Source organism: Fibroporia radiculosa (genome assembly GCF_000313525.1).
Source record: "Fibroporia radiculosa TFFH 294 genomic supercontigs, scaffold16753, whole genome shotgun sequence".
In the NCBI taxonomy this organism is placed as follows: Eukaryota; Fungi; Basidiomycota; class Agaricomycetes; order Polyporales; family Fibroporiaceae; genus Fibroporia; species Fibroporia radiculosa.
In genome coordinates, this window is record NW_012133493.1 from 16,767 (window position 1) to 36,720 (window position 19,954).

At 51.3% G+C, this 19,954-nt stretch overlaps 5 protein-coding genes across 5 annotated transcripts; 3 read left to right on the forward strand and 2 right to left on the reverse strand.

The window, feature by feature from the left end:
- Positions 1–46: 46 nt before the first annotated feature.
- On the reverse strand, positions 47–4,367 carry FIBRA_07814 (uncharacterized protein; the record flags this gene model as incomplete). The annotated part of the gene is made up of 14 exons (XM_012329479.1): positions 47–198; positions 247–526; positions 577–675; positions 726–1,319; positions 1,367–1,417; positions 1,475–1,509; positions 1,561–1,757; positions 1,810–1,919; positions 1,980–2,220; positions 2,276–2,639; positions 2,688–3,378; positions 3,433–3,636; positions 4,046–4,180; positions 4,233–4,367. 14 exons carry the CDS (start codon positions 4,365–4,367, stop codon positions 47–49), a joined length of 3,288 nt encoding a protein of 1,095 aa, XP_012184869.1.
- A 354-nt stretch (positions 4,368–4,721) lies between these two features.
- On the forward strand, positions 4,722–6,098 carry FIBRA_07815 (uncharacterized protein; the record flags this gene model as incomplete). Its single annotated transcript, XM_012329480.1, has 3 exons — positions 4,722–5,009; positions 5,086–5,134; positions 5,191–6,098. The coding sequence occupies 3 exons, from the start codon at positions 4,722–4,724 to the stop codon at positions 6,096–6,098; spliced, it is 1,245 nt and encodes a 414-aa protein (XP_012184870.1).
- Positions 6,099–7,251: 1,153 nt separating this feature from the next.
- Positions 7,252–8,620, forward strand: FIBRA_07816 (uncharacterized protein; the record flags this gene model as incomplete). Its single annotated transcript, XM_012329481.1, has 6 exons — positions 7,252–7,275; positions 7,339–7,441; positions 7,531–7,771; positions 7,826–7,932; positions 7,996–8,307; positions 8,373–8,620. The coding sequence occupies 6 exons, from the start codon at positions 7,252–7,254 to the stop codon at positions 8,618–8,620; spliced, it is 1,035 nt and encodes a 344-aa protein (XP_012184871.1).
- Positions 8,621–11,483: 2,863 nt separating this feature from the next.
- On the reverse strand, positions 11,484–13,066 carry FIBRA_07817 (uncharacterized protein; the record flags this gene model as incomplete). The annotated part of the gene is made up of 4 exons (XM_012329482.1): positions 11,484–11,579; positions 11,651–11,667; positions 11,728–12,078; positions 12,136–13,066. The coding sequence occupies 4 exons, from the start codon at positions 13,064–13,066 to the stop codon at positions 11,484–11,486; spliced, it is 1,395 nt and encodes a 464-aa protein (XP_012184872.1).
- Positions 13,067–17,325: 4,259 nt separating this feature from the next.
- FIBRA_07818 (uncharacterized protein) lies at positions 17,326–19,913 on the forward strand (the record flags this gene model as incomplete). Its single annotated transcript, XM_012329483.1, has 9 exons — positions 17,326–17,605; positions 17,662–18,022; positions 18,114–18,573; positions 18,638–18,709; positions 18,774–19,087; positions 19,146–19,225; positions 19,275–19,511; positions 19,562–19,614; positions 19,671–19,913. The coding sequence occupies 9 exons, from the start codon at positions 17,326–17,328 to the stop codon at positions 19,911–19,913; spliced, it is 2,100 nt and encodes a 699-aa protein (XP_012184873.1).
- Positions 19,914–19,954: the final 41 nt, after the last annotated feature.

The following is a 19,954-nucleotide window of genomic DNA, read 5'->3' on the forward strand; positions in this document are numbered from 1 at the left end:
TCCGGGAACAGAGGGTGTGCTGTATGTTGCTCGAGCATCATACCGCTCAGTATAGCCATGAATATGCAATGAGCAGCTCTGCGACAGTCAATAGTGGCTTATTTGGCAAGATCGAACGCTCGCTTACGGTACGACTACATTCATAATTGTTGCCCAAAGAATCGAAGAGTGGAGGAGTAAGGGGCTTCCACGTTCCGCCTGAAAATACTTATCAATTATTTTCACGCTGTTACATTCATGACTGACCATCGTTGTGAGTGATACGTGATTGGAGTTCCTTCCGGCCAGTGATAGCTGCGTCATCAGGATTGGAAACAACATTCACCAGCGCGATACCATCCAGTCCGATCATCTTCTCGAAATCAACGTAGCCTGCTTCATTGCGATTGACATTATCTAGTGAAACGCCATAATACGTTCCATTCGAGTTCGATTTCAAGATATTTCCCCAGAATGGACTGGGAGGTTCCGATATTGTGACGTGCAAGAAGACGGCTTGCGTGCTAGACTCGAGGATGGTATAAGCCTGTAAAAGGCATGAGCTTCAGGGCGATAATGATGACACGTTATACTTACGTGCTGGTCTGGCCGCATATTCGGTGGAAACATCCCACTCGCAAATACTTTCCCATCTAATGACACTTGTAGATCGAGAGCTTGCCTCTGTGGTTGATACTACAAAACATAAGATGAAATTCAGCTTTGTTGACAGATGCAGGTCTTACTTCAGCAACAATCAGGAATTCGCTGAACTTTGCGAACCCGACAACATGATTGAAGAGTTTGGTGCGTGCGTCGAAGTAGTTTGAGCCACTATACAGTTCAAGTGGATTGTCCATCTGGAAGAATCGTTGCGAACCCTCTTTGTTTTTGTAGATTTCGCAGATAATCTGAGTCGAATCTACCAAGAGTTCCTTATCCCGCGCCCACGCGCAATTGCGAACGTACTTCTCGATCAAATTCCAACTTTTGCCGTTATTTAAAGAGTAGAAAGCCTCGACATGGCAATTCTCCCCAAATCCAGTGCACCCCTGGCTACCAGTCCAGATGAGGTGATCGGATTGTTTTGGATGGAAATGCAAGATCTGTAGACCGAAATTATTGGGCGTCATCGGCCCTTGGCCCTTAGAAGACCACGTCTTTCCGGTGTCTTCAGTATACCAGTAGCGTTCCGTTACGGTAATCAAATATGCGCGATCATAGCTGGAGGTGTGATGGTAAAATGCGACAAATTTATCGCTGCCACCGATTTGTTGCCAGGTATAACCTTCATTACTTGATTGCCAGATGGTGTTATCCCCCAGCCGAACAAGAATGGTCTGAAGCTTCATAAGTAATGGCCAAACTCTATCGCCAATTCACGAACCGTAGAACCTTTGAAATACGCGAATTGAACGACTGGCGCCTGGAACTCGAACTGGAGTAGATATGTCAACTTAATACTTCATGAAAGTAATTCAATCTGATCACCAACCGTCTGATGGACAATTTCCCCCTCACGAGGTTGCGCTGGATGTTTCCTTTGAGCCAATGAGTGATCAGAGCCTCAATTTAACGCACCATTAGAACATGGCTTTTCTACGCGTTCATCTTTCTTGTCACCAGCCTCCCTATCACACGTATTTCCCGGTATGCGTCGATATCCAGAGGAGCCGAGGTATGTCTGATCGGGGATATCAAGGGAGCACACGCCGGCAGGGATTGGCTCCGGGCCCGACGGAATACACCGATTGCCTTGGCGTATGAAATTATAATCGCTTTGAAGGAATCGCGTCATTGAACACTGGCTTCAAAAACGTTGTTACATACCACTCGTAATCTTCATCGCTGCAAGGGCAATTGTCCTCGTGCTCAACTGGGTCAGTAAACTTGTCGCCAACATAACAGTTCGCGTCTAGCTTTCGCCGTTTATACCATTGCTATATTATAGCACATTCATAAATTTAGAAAAAAACTTATGATGGGTTGAACGATCATACCTTATGGCCCATCAGACACGCATGTTTCGCAGATCTTGCATACCACTGCTCAAAATCGTGTTCATCGCATTTACGCGATCGAGTGGCGGCGAAGTCGAGGAATACAACTGCATAGCGACCCTGCCCCGACTGCTGGTCTCGCTTAGTAACTTGACCAACTAGCATGAACTTCTGCGATGTCGAGTCAGGCACGGTGGTCAAAATTCGTGCGCGCAGCTTTACGCCAAAGTCATATGTTTGCCTGAACACTGTGAACACTACGAACCGAAAAATGGGAAGTTGGTGGAATCACATACCAAGTGCTCCCAAAGTCGCTCGAATAGCTGATGGTGTCGGCACTCTCCTCATCATTAACCAGAACCATGATACTACCCTGATCGCCAAACTCATACTTATGAGCATCCCTGCGGACCATCTTCCACGTTATCCCGGCGTCAGTGCTCAAGAACGTATCGCAGTCCTCATATGGATGAAGATATGAACCAATTGACCCAACGCCCATAACGAGACCGGGGGCAGGAGAAGAAAAGACGCGTCCGAAATTGTGAGGAACTGTGATAGAGTGAAGGTGCAGAGAACAGCTGTCATCACTGGGGTTGCATGGAATTCGGCGACCTTCGCTGTCTTCGCTGGGTGGCCGAAGACGAGACCACGAGCGACCTAAGCATGCCGTTCAGATATTGCAATATACATAAGCTGATCACGCACCATCATCGAATGTAATCCTTGTCTGCAGCTGCTTCGTCGCTCTTCTGGCCTCCACTTCTTGTGCATTACCAACTATGTTTGCCAGGCCAACACCCTCGATTCCATACAAAGTCTCATAGTCCACATATCCCATCTCATTCCGGTTAGTATCCTTCAAGCTTTCGACAAAGAACGTCCCGTTGGAATTACTGACGAATAATGTGCCAATAGTCGTCTGGTCTTGTAACATGACGTCGACCGCGATAGAATGCGTCGTCGACTCAACAATTGTATACGCATTCTCACGAAGCCGCGCCGACGACGCGTGTGGAAAGCGAGCCTTGGCCCATGTTTTGGTATCCACCGATACGTACAACAGCATTTCGCCTGTATTTCCTGGGGCTAAATCTCGCAGCGCGACTACCGCGAACTTGGAGACGATCGCGAACGCGACGACACCTTTCGCATTCTTCCCGATGCCAAGGTCTTCGACCTTGCTGTTGGAGTCAAAAAAGTCTGTGGACGAGAACAGTCGGCTTGCGGACAGCGAGTGTGAGCCTGACGTCGATGTTGAGTCGAAAGCAACACAGTAGATTAGGTCTGAATGCGCGTCATGTACGAAGTCGGCGCTGCTATGAGCGAACTGGCAGCGGGATGTCTCCTCAAGAAGAAGCTGCGGTTCGCCACTAAAAGCCTCTTTGGTGTAATAGGTCTGTATGAGTAGTAGATTGAATAACAACATTTGTCCACCTGAATAAACGCGTACCTCATCGTAACAAATTGACCCCCAGCCCCCAGATGACTCGCATCGCGTGCCTTGATAAAGGATATACCCATACTTGGATTTATCGGAGTGGAATGACAGTGGCTGCCCAACTAGGGCAGGGGCCACAGGCATGTCAAACGAACGCCAAGTCCGGCCCTGATCGTCGGTGCGGTAATGTGTTGTACCCCTAGTGAGTACGAATGCCTAAGAGTATTTGTGGAATCAGTGTCAGGTTCATGTCGCATAGCAAGGATGACGAGCTGAATGAGACTCATAGAGACGCAGCAAATTCGACCATCGCACGTGGCAATACAAGAATCGAGTGAACTCCCGTATGAGCCCGCAAGAGACAAGTTCATGAATAATTGCGAAGTTCATTTCCGGGGAAGAAGGACGATGGATATTCGCAACGGACGTGACCGCAGTTTCAATCTAGTTCCGCAGGTGGCTGGTAAGATGAATTATATACAGAACGAGGTCGCGCCCGCTGCGAATATCGTCGGTAGCATTACATATTATATCAGCCCCTAGAAAGTGAGAAGGTAGAGACGAAGAATTCATACAGCCACATTGCGATTGCACACTGCATACAGCGTCAAAAAGTGGAACGTACATAGCTCTTGTCAAATGGATGCTCGATGACCATAGCGGCCTTCCCCTCTGGGAGGCCTGCCGCTAAGTTCCACGTCTTGCCCTCATCTTGCGAGACATGTACGTTGCCCGCAACTACATCATGGTATATGGCGGTCTACGAGATTCTGGGTGAGCATTTCAACGAGACTGGGGGGTTCGTCACGCACAGTTGTGTCGGCAAAGAAGAACAGACGAGCAGGAAGGTTGTCAAAGTAGGAGATGCTGGATTCCGGCTGGGTCTGAGCCAGGACAGTGAGCAGTAGAGAGAAGAACACAGCCAGACGAAACACGACAGCCTCCATGGTCGAAGACAATCTGTGGCAGACGAGGAGATTATGGCCAAGAGGCAGCCAGCCGGTGTCTGCGGCGGGACGGGTCCCGTCGTTCCCACAGATGAGAACAGTACGGCCGAGAGGAATTGGGAAGATGAACTGCAAAGAATTAGAAAGATTAAAGAACAGAGCGAGCCTTGGACTGGGATGAGAGTGCGCAAAGGCCTCGGCTGCGCAGTGGCGAGCACCACCACGTCAGACGCCAATAGGGCTGTTCACTCGACTAGGCTACCTTGATGGTTACCTAGCCTCTGCTTATTACATAATTACAACATAGCCTTTTGAGCATCAAAGCCAGCATTTATATTGCCGCTCTCTGCCACCATGTCTTCAGCCAAACGAATCCGCGCAGCGTCGGCAACGGGCTCTTCCAACTCGCCCTCCCCAGAACCAACCCCAAAGGCAGTCCGCACCAGTCTTCCCTCTGATCACTCGTCTTCCGCATCTCCGCTGCTCTGCACCCTCCCTCCAACATGCAACCCGCCACACAACCGTCCGACGCCACTGGCGAGCACAGCAGAACTAGAGAGTCATTATGCGACATATCACGCGCACGTCTGCGAAGAGAGAGGCTGTGCCTGCGTGTTCCCAGATGCTAGGCTGCTAGAACTGGTCAGTTCCCCGTCTTCTGGCCCTTGACTCGCGTGTGAGTTCTCCCGCGCACTCTGCTCATGATGTTGCCTTACAGCATCAGACAGAATGTCATGATCCACTGGCCGCGGTGCGCAAGGACAGAGGTGAAAAAATCGTGAGTCTTTGCACAGGCGGTTTTCCTGAGCCTATCGTCTGACAGGCTCATCTTTCACCACTGCCGTCGTCTCTGATGGCATCTTACTCACTCTCCCCCAGTTTGCTTGTCATCTGGTAATGTGCGGTCGCTGCTTCCTCACCCCCAAGACGCGGCGACTGCATCTCATTCAAGCACATGGATATCCAAAGGAATATTTTTTTGCCGTCACGAATAAAGGCGTTGGCGGGCTTCTAAAGCGATGGGGTGAAGGAGCGAGCATGGTTCGGGCTCAGTGGAAGGCACGAGATATCACAAAGAGCGGCGACGCAGATAGCAGCGACGATGGAGATGGCGAGGCTGAGAGAGCAAGCTCTCAGAGGAGGAACGTCCATGTGGAAGCAGAGGCGGATGAAGCAATCATCGAGGGAACAATATCAGCATCCGGGCTGAATGAAACAGGAAGACAGGTGAGTGATAGTGGCGTAGTCGAGGATACGATCGACTCCCTCAGCGGTGCCATGGGGTCACTCTCGCTCGTCCCTTCCAATGTCCGATTCGGGCGTGGAACGAAGCGGGGTGGTTTCAATTTGGGGGCGAATGGGATGAACGGGGGAGGTGCGGGAAATCACATTGCCATGCGAGGTGGCCATAAAGTGAGAGGTCGAGGTTCGTCTGCTTCGGTTTTACCGACTGCCAATCCCGCCATATACTTACGGCAAGCAGGTACGACGCACGATGTACGGATTCCAGGGAGCATGCGGGGCGTGCTTGGCGCAGGAAGCCTGAGACGCGGCGTGCGAGGATATCCTGCTACTCGCGCGGAAGTGGAGAGGATTGGGACTGACATTACGAGAGAGAACGGCAATGAGCGTGCTACGCGGGGCGCGTCGTCCGCTGGAAGGGCCGTGAAAGCGGACAGAATAAAAAGTTACACCAGGGGAAGAGGTGGTCGTCCAAAAGGAGCGGCATGAATGAATATCCTGGATGAAGACGAATGAGCAGCAATTATTGGCCATCAAGGTTTGAATTATAGTAGGTGATGTATTACTATGATATGGCATATTTCTTTAAGCTGAATCATTGAAATGGAAGTACATCCGCGGTTTTTGACTGGAAAATACAACCAGCCTGCAGTGCGAGGGTGTCACTCAACCAGTCTCAGGTGATCCAATGTGAGAGACAAGTATACTGTGCAGGTTAAAGGACCCGTCCAAAATGAGCAAGATATTTGCTTGAGCCGACGTCAATATTCGAGAAGATCACTGGATGCCTCAGTTCTGGCATACTTAGCGATGTGTACATAGCGGTACAGAATAAGAGTCTGGATCATGCAAGCGACTGATCATCGATGACGAGGTCCGATGTGCCGGCGTAGCCTGAAACAGGAACACATTTAACCGCAGTGGATATGGTCCACGCATGATGGCACACTGCAGTGCCTGCACGGTTAGTAGTGTGCGAGCTCCACTGTCTAAGATACGACCTCACAAAGTAGCCCAATCTCATCCAGTGCAAGAGCAGTTATCAGCTAGCGAGGTAGAAAGATTAGAGAGCTCAAGTATCTAATTCTAGCAGCATTGTAAGGGCCTGACCACGACTTTGCCAATCTTGAAAACACTCACCAACTGATCATGATATGATCGGTAAGGCTTGAGCTTCAATGTTGAAGCGCTTCCTCTACGCCGGTCTCAGAACTTCTCAGAACCGCTTTAGGTCTTCGGTATCTTCTAGTGAGTCGAATCCTACTAGTGTTCTCATGACAATTGGCCTTATACTGCCATAAAGCGCATAGAACACATTCTACGCGTCGTGTTGGATTATCCTGACATGCGTAGAAAGCGCCAGCGCAGACCAACACGACAAGATAGTCCGATAGGGTCTTAATATACGCGAAGTTCCCCCGCACGAGCTAATGAGATGTACAGTCAGCAGCACAAATTTCCATGATACGGAATGTGGATGAGCCTCGGAGCGGGAATAGGAGTCCACTGCTTATAAGCAGGCAGGAATGAGCTCCTCGAGATCAGCAACTTCTCAATTTACTGGCAATAGCCAAAGCTCTTTCAGAATACCTTCTTCGATCACATCCTCTTCGGTAGAATGTCGATTTCAATACCAACGACAATGAAGGCCGTGGTAGTTCAAGAGGTAGGTGTGCCAACAACCAAAGTAGGTGTCGGCCGCTCATTGAACTTGCTGCATCATGGACAGGGAAAGACCATCGCAATCAAAGACCGCCCAATTCCCACTTTGGATGACGATGAAATCCTGGTCAAGACCGTTGCCTTGGCACAAAATCCCACAGACTGGAAGTGTGAGCACGGTCCGCCCTCTCCGCGTGTTCCGGACTGACTGGCTTCTACCGGTCCGCGACGGATTCAATCTTGAATCGAAATGCGACAGTCGTGGACCGAATTCAAATCGTGGATACGATCCTCGGATGTGACTGGTCGGGATACGTTGCACAGACAGGAAAGAACGTCACCTTCCCTAAGGTCGGAGACCATGTGGCGGGTTTCGTACAGGGAGGAACGTACCAAGATCGCGGGGCTTACGCGGAATATTTGAAGACACCTGCTGAGCTCTCATGGGTTGTACCAGAAGGAGTCTTGAGCCATGAACAGCTAGCGACACTGGGCTGCGCGTGAGTAAGAATCCCTCCGCGGCCGCCTTGCAGACGATTCTACTTAGAAGCCAGATTTTGGACCGCAATTCAGGCGTTGTATCATCCCAAACGACTCGCTTTCGTAGAACCACCCGAGAAGGTCGACAAGGAACAATGGATTTTTGTATATGGTGGCAGCTGTCAGTGTTTACAACGCACTTGCATTGTTGCATTGGACCTGACTTTCATTACACATCTGTTAGCGTCCGTGGGCCAGTATGCGATTCAACTAGCACACCTGTCCGGTTACAAGGTGGTCACAACCGCATCTCCGCATAATTTCGAACTCGTCAAATCCCTCGGTGCCGACGTGTTTTTCGATTACAAGGACCCAGAAGTCGTGAGTAAAATCAGGGCAGCGACAGGCGACTCCATTCGAGATTCCTTCGACACAATTAGCTTGAGAGAGTCGCAAGAGATCTCGGCAAAGGTAATAGCGCCAGATGGAGGCCGCCTTATTCTTCTTCTAGCACCAATCGCGGAAGCGAAGGTGCGCGACGATGTGAAGATTACCCGTGCGTGTCTCATCTCATGGATGCTACCCGACGGCAAAGGATCTCATTTCTTCGTACCCACGTAGACACGCTGATTTACACTGCGCTCGGTCGTACATTCTCGCTCGGCCCTAACTCATTGTACACCGCGTCTTCCGAGGATCGTAATCATATGGCGGCGTTCCTGAAAAAAATTCCCACACTTGTGAAGGAGGGAAAGATCTTACCGAATCGGATACGGCTCTGGGAGGGTGGCCTGGATGGTATCCCAGAGGGGCTACAATACATGAGGGAGGGCAAGGTCAGCGCTGAGAAAATCGTGTATCGTGTGTAAAAGAATAGAGAATAGAAAAGTTCATGTTACACCGCATGAGAAGACCTCGAACATAGGACGAGTGACTAACCCAACAGCGTCCGTTTTCAATGGTACGATGCGCTGGTGGTAAGACGTTGCGTTCAACTTGTATGATCTGAGACATTTAGTCTCAGCACAACCACGAATCTTGTAGAGAAACCAAAGGAGGTAGATGGTACACAACTAGATTTTCATACTGCTGTTCGTTTGGAGTAATAGTATGCACGGAGCTACCTTTAACGAATCCGGTCGAGATCTACTATATTTGTTGCGTGCAGAGCTCACTTTTGAAAGTCTAATTCCAGGTGCATCAGCCTCGACGAGTCGGCAGTTATGGACACACCTGGGAATATAAGACGGGCTTGACTTGACTATAAGAGACGGCATAGCTCGCGTCATGCTGGTTCAATGCACCTTGGAACCTACGCAGTCCCTCGCCTGCATGCACTCAGATTCTGTTCACTACATCTGCGTCGTCATGAACCATGTATTCGATGCTAGGATGGATGCAGCATTTGCCAGGATCATTAACCCGATTTCCACTCCAAACGCAATGGACTTGACCCCCACAGTTGGCATTGCATCCTGCAGAAAGAAAAACTTCTGTTGCCCAAGCAAAGAGGTGATCAAGTCGTAGTCTTATTCAAGTGGGTAGAGCGAGTTAAAAGTCGAAGAGTGGCTTGGGAAGGACTAAAAACGGCTAGGCTGATATGCGAAGACAGCGGTTTGTGATTATAATAATTTAAACTTGCCTTGATCACAAGCCGGGATAGCTCAGCTGGGAGAGCGACAGACTGAAGATGGTTATGTGTTCTGCAGGTCGGGCGTTCGAGCCGCCCTCCTGGCAATTTATTTTGTCTTTTCTGCCGACTTGCACTGATTTGCTCGAAGAGCAGTCAGCACCTAAGTAGCTGTGGACCTTGCTTAACTGTAGCATTCTGACGCATACAGCTTGTTGATATGGAGAAACACTCACACAGTTTGTGGCTACTTGGTGGGTAAAAAGCTCAGAATTTTGTTGAGACCTGTGATGCAGAGGCAATCATGCCAACATATATGTGTCACATGTATGTGACATGTTACAGGTGCAGGTATCTGTTATTGTCACCGTACAGTTGAGTCACTAGTTGTTCCGTAAAGAATATTTATGTAATGTAACCTGCCTTCATGTTTGAAATTTTTTCCTGGTGCAATTGAGCATGATATTACTGAATGGCTTCTGCTCTTGTGAGTGATGACTTGGAGCTACTAGGGCCTGAATCAGCCTTGTCATTGTCAGAGTCACTGAGATTCTCAGATGAAGTTAGGAAGCTGTATAACTTGCATTTTATACTATATACATGAGTAAGTTCTCTATTGTCCCTGCTCATAATTCATATCTTGTATGAGTATGCAACGCATTATGCGTTATGCAATTTTCTTGCTATTGTCAGTGCACCCAACTTGGGACCTTGGTCAAGTCAATGCATTAACAAATATATGCATTATCAGCATATGCATTGTGAGCTTATCAGCTGTATGTGAGCACTGCCAAGGTAAATGTCAGGCCATGTAGCTCTAAACTTGATTTTTCCTTAATTCTCTGCATACTTGGATATCAAATACATGGTCGAATTCGACCAGGTCCGGCCTCTTCGATGTTCTAGACAACTCGGCAAAGCCGCCGCGGGGAGTATCATGCGTTTTATTTCCCTCAAGTCACATTATATTTGCGCACGGAGGTGTCAACGCCTCAGCTTGATACCGGAGAGCAAGGTTGTGTCCCGTCATGGTTGTGATGGTGTCCCAAAAGTTGCCAGCACGTATGCATAATTTCTTCCCATTGCCTTTCGTTTCACACAAAAGTCGTCCCAAAGTCTATCGACTCCACGCCTGTATTTCGGCCAATCATGTTCCAGGTTTTCTTTTGCGACCTCCCATTGGTTGCTCCTTGTGAGTATTTTCCAGTCTCGTTCTAACGCACATTGACTCATCTCCTATTCGTCATGATGGAACACAGAACAGAGCCGTTTAAGTAATCGCTTCTGAACATCTTCAAAGCCCGAATGGCTGAACTTTGAACGCCACCGTAAGGATAGCTCCGACCCTTTCCTCTTATGACCCTACTAGTGGTCCGTGTGTCCGCAGAGTGTTCCCATGCAGCCTGAGAAGCCCTGATATGTCTATGTGGGTGTGGCCATAACTCTCAATTTATCATGCGTAGCGGCGTCGCGGCGGCCAAAAATCATGGAAGAACTTTGCAGTAAGCCCCGACATCAGCGGATTGTCGTTGTAAAATGTTGTTGCTAACAAAATTGTGGACTTGTGGCGGGCACGGGTCAACGATAGCTGGTCTCACGATGTGTCCAGCACGGGTCCACGCAGTCGAGCGCAGATGTCATTGACCTCGTATCGAGATGTGTACCTTCGACACGTCTGGATACGAGACTAATGTGCATACAGTACACGCATGCCGGACTAGCGCTGTCATCTCCATCCCTTCTCTACCTCGCCAATGTTAGGCGACACGTTCAGGAACTGAGGTGCTTGTCGTATATTTCTACCCAGGCATCCTGCCGCTCGATTCGCCAGAGGTTTTGCTTGGACGATAGGAAGACGCGCGCATATTGGCAGCTGTGGGTGGCTACGAACCACAATTAGTCAGTGTTTTCCATTTAGAAAAACTCAATCCTTACGTCGCCGTAGGATCTGTGTCCTCACTCCGCCCGTTGATCCGTTTGGCGAGTATATCATGTAACCATATCAAATGCGAAGTAATACATCTTTTAAATGAATCATATGAATGGTGATGCATTGTCATAGCTAGAGAACATTGGAGTAGGCATAGTCAACCACAGAAGAATCATCGTGACCCCCTGAAATGAATGGGGCCAATGTCAAATTCTCGAAAACCGGGTTGCATGTCCTCTCTCTGGGCACGGATGAACCCGTGCCCGTACTTGAACGATTGGTGGACCGCAGCGAATAACGTAAATATCCAAACCGCAAGGATTTGTCGAATTCACTTACGTCATACGACTCGAAGACTGCGTTGCACAAAGCAGCGAGTCAATTACAAGACCGTTGAGTCACATGCAGGATTTTACGCGATTCCAGTGTTGGCATAAGTGTCCTTAAGAAGCCGGGGACGTTTGGATCAAGAGAGTCACCACCGCTCCCGATAGGCCTAAGAACGCACACATCCACTCTTTTCAGGCTCTCTAAATTGCGATTGGAAAGCGCTTTATCAATCGTATCCCACCTGCAATTGGAGTGCGTCAAGTGGTTGTAAGATGGGACTTTGATATAGACGGCAACCATCTCCAGACGAGGCGACGATACGTCGGAGAGGATATCTGATACCCAGGAAATGTCGGCGCTTTCAGGCACCTCGAGGCGAGGAAACAGCGATATAGTGTTCAGCTCAGAATTGTGGCGAAGGGTTAGATGATCATCATCTTCGGCGGTCTGTATGAGTACTAGATCGTTGCCATGAGACGATCAGTAATGCTCACTGGAATGGGATGGCGGTCTGCCATGATCCTCCACAAGCACGGATAAGTGCTTCAACGAGGATCCAGCGGCACGCAAAAGTTGGCCCAAGCTTTGTGTGCTCTCACACCCTTGCCACGCAAAGTGGATATTCTTGATAGAAACCTCTGTACGGTTGCTGGACGCCCACCGCGCGATATCCGCCGGTCCGCTACACAACTCCCCCGCATCCAGGTGGTCGAGGTGGAGAGTGGGCGGGTTCTCCTTCAACACATCATCGCATTCCGCCAACTCCCAATCTGACGTCTCCATCCGTAATACCTTCAAGTTCGGAAACGCCTGTAGGAGGCGTACGAACTCGCGCGAGTCCCAGAAGTCGCACGTCGCCGCCCATATGTCCGTCACGAGCGGAAATTGCGTAAGGAATAGCTGTTTCGTCTCCGGCTCGAAGTCGTTCCAAGTGATGCCGTCCAGCGAAAGTCTGTTTATTCGCTTGAGCATCTTCAGCAACGGGCGAGCAGCATCGAGCCAGGGGTGGGGGATGGGCATCTCGGTGCCGCCGGTATCGCAAGCGTCGATGCTGAGGCATTGGATGTAATCTGCGAGGTAGCCAGAGTAGAGCTCTGTGAGACGGTCGATCCTGCTGTTGTGGTCGAGTCTAAGCGTTTTGTGTATGTGAGACCGACAGCGATGCAGCCACGCGCGACAAGTGAGCGAGCAGGCGGCGAGCGCTGTGTGCTCGTATGAGGTCGCCAGCTCGTCGATGATAGAGTCCGCCAGCTCCTGTGGGATCCTTGGCGACCTAACTGCCGCCGAACGCAAGGCATTGCAGGGAAGAGTTGAACCTAGGAACGAGCTCATGAGCCATGTGCGATGAACATCGAGGGGAGAGTTCCAGCCTTTACCAGAAGACGTGCACGGCAATGTGGCGGTCGAGTGGATACGATGACTCATCAAAGGATCCAGCTACAGACTCGGAGTGGGGTAAAGAGGCCTGATATAGCGCGTCGAACCTTCAGCTTTATACTTATCGCAGCGTCGCAAGGTGGACCGAATAGTCCGGCATGATTTTAATTGCGAACCACACAGTATCAATCAACGGCATACAGATTTCAAATAAAATTTGTTCAGTGTAAGGTTGTCGCTGGAAAATCTCAGGTGTGTGTTCAGGCGTAATACGGTGGTGGATCAATCGGACATCGTACTATGTCCCACTGTGTCTCAGGCATGGATAGCTTAGCTTATCGTTAGCAGCGTCACGGTGTGGTATCATGTGGTATACAGGTAAATTGAAGCGTATCGACGACAGTAGTTAGTCTACCCTTCAAAGTATGCTACTATTGATTCATATACCGAGGCCCAATACATCGCAAGAGAAGACGGGCACGCTGCACACAAATACGACTTTCATAATTGCTTTTTAGCACGCCTACAACAACGCACGCGCCACAAAAAAATTCGGATATTCATAACCAGGCTTGAATCAACTACCCCTCTGAAATGCTGAGCAATATCCGAGACGAAATTGGCCATATAGAGGTGTTCAGTAGCCACAATTAATTCGATGGGCGGAATAGCACGATCAACAAGCGGGTTCCAATCGCCCTGTCAAACAAGAAGTCACTAAAGCTGGACGGCGAATTTTCTCTGGCGCGCAGGATCGCGCCCTTGGGTGGTAGCATACTGCATGCTTAGGCTGCAGGGCAGGCCGCAGATGTAGACTTTATGGCAGCAGTAATTCAGACAAGATCTACCGTAGCACTCTCACACCATGATCACCGCTGAGTCTGCCTCATTGCTGTCTTTCTCAGTGATCAGGCCATGCACAACCTGCCTGTCTGGAGACTTCACGATGTCAATCTCGAACGTCTCTCTAGCTGTCAGCAGCAAAGTGTCCAGAATGCTTGCACCAACACAGTCGGCTAACAGTGTAGTTTAGGATGTGGCTGTTGACCTGCCAGGTTTGCGTTCGTCCTGCGGACGCACCTGTGAGTACACCGTATCTTCATAACAGTCCTCATGTTGACAGGCACACACACCTCGCGATTAGTATTCGTGATTCCAGACACAAGAGGTCCCAGGGAGAGGTGGAGACACCTCTGTGACAACAACAGCGTTACCGCGATACGTTCATAGCAACGCTCAGATGTGCATGCCGTATCCATACGGGTGCGCAAGCGTAATCGCGGTACAGATAAACCATGTGTCAGACGAACCTTCTATAGGTGAAATTCCAGCTTGGGTCTCGCCTAGGCTCGATTTGACTACGCTCGCGACAGGTCTACGTTGATCTAGGCAGCCCAAGGTCAGGTCCAGAGATGGACTCGAAAGTCAATCTCCGTATCGAGAGACATTCTCGAAGCAGTCACACGACGCACACACGGGAAATTGAGATACGCGGGTGGTTTAGCTGCGCAGCCGCACCGAAACCTGCAGGAACGTGAACATGGTGAAGAAGCAGCTGCGAGAAAAAAAAACCATGACATTTGTTATTGACGAGGCAATATCCACACATTTTCCACAAGTCGGTTCAGACACTCGGAGCATACGAGTTGATTATAAGTCAAGTGGTTCAAATGTCTGCAATGCACAGACCTGATGCGCATGAGCAGCGTTTTCCAGCGACAAACCAACTGCATATTGATAATTCAAAGTGGTTTTTGACATTGATGTTGTTACGCATATTACGGGAAATTATCTGGGAACGGAGATATCAATACCACAGACACTGGACACCTATGCAGACTCATTCACAGAGAGGCCAGGTGATCTTCTATGATCCGTGAATAGCTTCCCCAGTAGCGCAGCCGCGCACATTTGAGCCACATACCGCCCCTGATGGCTCTCGAAAATGTCAGGGGTAGGATCAGAAATTATCCGCATGGTCCAATTGCAATGGTGACTCGGTGAGAACTGACGCCAGAGCCCCTACCCTTGGATGAAGAATCAGCACGCCTGTTCATCATCTGATTAGAGTGGTAGCAAGAAGATGGACGACTTACATTAATGTGCCCTATCAAGTCTCGACGGAGACCGATTCGTTCCGGAAATGAGTGATGTTTCCTATTGAGTCTCTCGATGGAGAATGACTATATCCGTGCGGCACAACAGATATAGAGGCTATTGACGAGGCCAAAGTTCCGTCAGCTGATTTAATGAACGCTTGTTCGATAAAAGTGACTCTTTGTGCAATAGACGTAGTACACATGAGCGCGAAAGGTAGTGTCCTGTAATAACGGCTTAGCGCCCAAGCGGACACCTAAGGAATCTAAGCAATGTCGTTTTTTTTTTCGGAGCTGGTGGCACTGATGTGAGGTTAGCGATGTTGCCCTAAGACACTGGAATTTCTCCCCTACTGCACAATCGCCACACACCATCCTTCCGAGGTGGCCACCTTGAGCGGCGATTGATCACTTGGCGCCTTGCTAAGCGCGTGGTCCACCGCAGACGTGGACTACACCACAAAAATGCGGCTTGCTACGATCCATGGCGCTGGGATCGATCGGCATCTGTGATGTGGAGCACTGAGGCCTAATTTAACACATTTATGCTATGCACGGATCCAACTTCAGCAGTGTCTCGAAGGCTAATAGCGCAAGTCATTTCGACGAGGGTCCTCAAAGATGAATCGACATTCTATGATATTCTTGCGACCAACGACGGGTCGAGCTCGTGATTGTCGCCGACGGGACCGAGAACATGCGCGGGGCCGAGAAAACGATTTGGAGCAAATTGGCAGCAAAATTTGTGGCCTTCTTGACGTCGGTGGCAAGATAACCCTGGCATATTCCAATTGACTGGAGATGTTGCCGGAAGGATCTGGACGATTGAAGACACACGAGACCAGGGAGAAGTCTGGGCACACAGTTGTATGCATTCAGGTGGCATAGCCACGCAGTCAGGTGTGTCGCCATGTCCTAATTCTGTGCCCGCAATTCGACAAACAGGTGCGTGGGACACTGGGCACGAGTGTGGTGCGCTTTTTCATTTTAAGCCAAGAGAATTGCACGCATTCCAGACTCTAGCAGAGCAACCTTCTGGAGCACAAAAGGTGGCGCATATTGTGGTATGGAGACCACAACAATGTCGCGGATAAAGGTGGAAGTCAATTTCACAAGATTATGAAATCAAAGCAGACCACATTGTGGAGCCCTATAAGGAGCAGATAACGGATAAGGAGCAGCGATGGAGGACAGAGTTTAATCTAGAGAGCGTCGTTGGTCACGAGAGGTGCGGTGTTGAAGAGATGTCACTCATGGATTGGAAGGATGGCTACTCGGGGCGGGTTATTTGGCTAGAAGATGGTGAACACCAGATGCGTCTGAGTGCCGCGGGTACCCACAATAATAAGCCAATAATGGAGTGGCACGTACACAGGTCGAATGCTCGTTGACGTCATTGAACAAGATGGATGCGATTGCAAGCGGGCGAGGGTGATGATGCAAATGCATCGTCACGGGCTCTGAACGGGCATCGGGCGGGGGGTGGATGTCGCGCACTCACTGGGGCGGGTGTGCACGCAAGTCTATCACGTCACCGTGCAGCAGAATGTTGACAAAAATACCCAGTGTGCTAAGTTGAGACACCGCAGGGGAGTATGCAGTCTGTATATTTACACACAGAGCGTCTGAAGATGCACGCACGGAATGATGTGCTGGGAAGCGGAAGACGTCCTGACGACGATCGCAACCCCCCGTTGGTGCAGGCTGAATTCAACGCAGGCTAGTCGGAGTCGAGGGAGGATGTTGTGGCGAGGAATGCGTTCGGTGCACGAGCGGGTCAGAAGGGGGCTAACGACTTGAAGAGTGCTCAGTACGAGCACTCGGAGGGGTTGGAGACATGAATGCAGCTGTGCTGGGCGCCATCGTGCACGAGGCGGCATGTGCAGGCGGCCGGGGAGCCTATTTTTGGGACTGGGAGCTGTGTGTTTCCTCGAAAATCGAGAGTGTGCGAGCGCAAGCAGCGAGCTGGCGGCGAGGCTGCAGCACGCAACTCGACTCGACTGGCCCTGGGCATGGGCCACGGCGGGCGGACGGCGAGACGGGAGACGGCGACGGGGTGCGCGCGCTGATGGAGATGGACGGAGGGAGGGAGACTACAAATAGCCGCCCGAATAGACGGCACCCTCGCCCTGGCCCCACTGCAGCTGCTCTCTCCAGAAAAACTCCCCGTCGCTCTTTTCTTGCTCTCCCCATCCCCGCCTCCTCGACGCCATGCGCGCCGTCCTCCCCGCCCTCACCCTCGCCGCGCTCTCTCTCCCTTTTATCGCCGCCGTCCCCAGTGACGCCCAGGACGACTTCCTCCGCTCCGAACGCGCTCTTTACCGCCGCAACATCGTCACTGACGGCTCTATTGCATCCTCCTACGACTATGTCATCGTCGGCGGCGGCACCGCTGGCCTTGTCCTCGCAGCCCGTCTTTCCGAGGACGCCAACACGACCGTCCTCGTCCTCGAAGCCGGAGACACCGGAGAGGCTGTCCAGGACAAGATCGGTGCGTACCTCGCTCGTCGCTCTCTGCGTCTTCTCGCGTCGCTCACGCGCGTACAGACATCCCCGTCTACACCTACTACAACTCCCTCGTCGGCACGTCCTACGACTGGGCATACGAGACCGTCCCCCAGCCAAACGCTGACAACCGCCAGATCGCTTGGCCGCGCGGCAAGGTCCTTGGCGGCTCCTCTGCTATCAACGGTCTCTACCTCGTCCGGCCCTCCGAGGTCGAACTCAACGCCTGGGCAGGCTTGGTCGACAATGGCTCCATCTGGGCCTGGAACAACCTCTACGCCGCCATGAAGTCCAGCGAGTCCTACTCCCCTCCCTCCACCACCGTCCAGGACACCGCCAAGATCGAGTATGCAAACTCTAGCCATGGCTTCTCGGGCCCTCTACACGCCTCTTATCCCGGATAGTACGTCCTCCCTTCTCGCACCGGCCCGTTGTCGGCGCTGTGGCGCGCGCGTGTTATATGCCTGCTGACGGCCTTTAACATCTTCCGACAGCATGATGTCTCAGGTCGGCGACTGGGAGCCGACCATGAACGCCGCTGGCTTCCAGACATCCGCCAATCCAGACGGAGGGGAGGGTTGGGGCGCCTTTGTAGCCACTTCTGCTATTAATCCGGCCAATTGGACGCGCTCCTACTCGCGCTCTGCTTATATAGATCCTCTTCCTCCGCGCTCAAACCTCGATGTCCTTCCAAACGCCACCGTCACGCGACTCGTCTTCACCAACGCCACAGATGGAAACATCACCGCAACCGAGGTACAGTATGCTAGCGCGAGCGGCGCGGCTACGCAGAGCGTCCAAGTGTCCAAGGAGGTCATCCTTGCTGCAGGCGCCATCGGAAGCCCGCAGATTCTGATGGTTAGCGGAGTTGGCCCCCAGGATGTGTTGGAGGCCGCTGGTGTCCCTGTCCAAATATCGCTACCGGGCGTTGGGCAGCACTTGCAGGACCACATCGTGCGTGTTTTCTCCCACTCTTATCTTCCCGACTTCCGCCAAGGTTTGACCGACATTACCTTAGTATGCAGAAGTTACCTGGAAGACGAACACGCAGACGTCTGCGAGCATCTACTACGCTAATTATTCCAGCAATGTACGTCCGCTGATAGATACCTTGGAAGTGCGCCGCATCAAGCCTTCTGATTTCACATCCATAGCCTCCCGATGTCTCGTCTCCCTTCCTATCTTTCGTCAACTCGGCGACGGCTTATGTCAACTTTAGCTCCCTCGTCTCCGCGCCTCAAACGTATGCTTCCCAGATCGCAGCAAATGTCAGCGAGAGCGCAGCTACCCTCGTGCCGAGCCAGTATAGCGAGGTCATCGAAGGATACAAGGCAATCTACAACCTCACCGCCCAGACCCTGCTCATGTCGTCTATCGGTGATATGGAGATCCTTCTCACCCTCACCGGCTCCGGCCAGTACAACCCGCAAACGATCTCCATTCAGGCAGCTCTGCAGCACCCCTTCAGGTATGTTTCGCCGAAAGAGCGGGTTGTGCGAAGTGCCATTCACGCTGCTTCTCCTCAGTCAAGGTCGGCTTTACATCAACAGTTCGGACATCTTCGACTATCCACTCATTGACCCCCAGTACCTCTCCCACAATGCCGGTATGTTTCATCCTAAAGCGGCTGTGCTCTGCTCACCGTCTCCTCGCAGACCTTGTTCTCTTGCGCGAAGGCCTTAGGCTCTGCAGAGATATCGGCAACACCGCGCCGCTCAGCTCTGTCATGACGGAGGAAATTTCGCCAGGATCGAGCGTGAACACCGATGATGAGTGGGAGACGTGGCTCGCGCAAAACTTTTATACCGAGTATCATCCCTCGTGTTCATGTGCCATGCTTCCTCTCAGCCAGGGTGGTGTCGTCGACGCCAACCTCAAGGTGTATGGAACTAGTGCGTGATCGTCTGCTTTCGCGGTAGACGTGGGGCTCATCTTTTCGCAGCGAACGTCCGTGTTGCGGATTCGTCCGTCTTTCCCTTTGAGTTCTCCGCCCACGTACGTCTCTCGCCTGCCCACTGGCCGCCAGGCTGCTGACCCACCTGTTCTCGCAGCTCCAAGCACCGACGTACGGACTCGCCGAGCAGGCTGCAAGCATGATCAAGGGCACGTTTGTCAACTTGAACAGCCAGACAAATAGCAGCTCCACATCGACAAAGCCCAGCACATCCGCATCGCCGTCGCCGACGGGATCTGTCGATGGCAAGTCAAATGGCGCGCTCTCATCCCGCACGCCTGTCTTCCCGTCATCGGCGGCTGCAGCAGCGCTTGCGCTCCTGGCAGCATTTGTTTTGTAAATGCGCTCCGGGCTTGATGCCCTGACCCCCCCCCCCCCGGG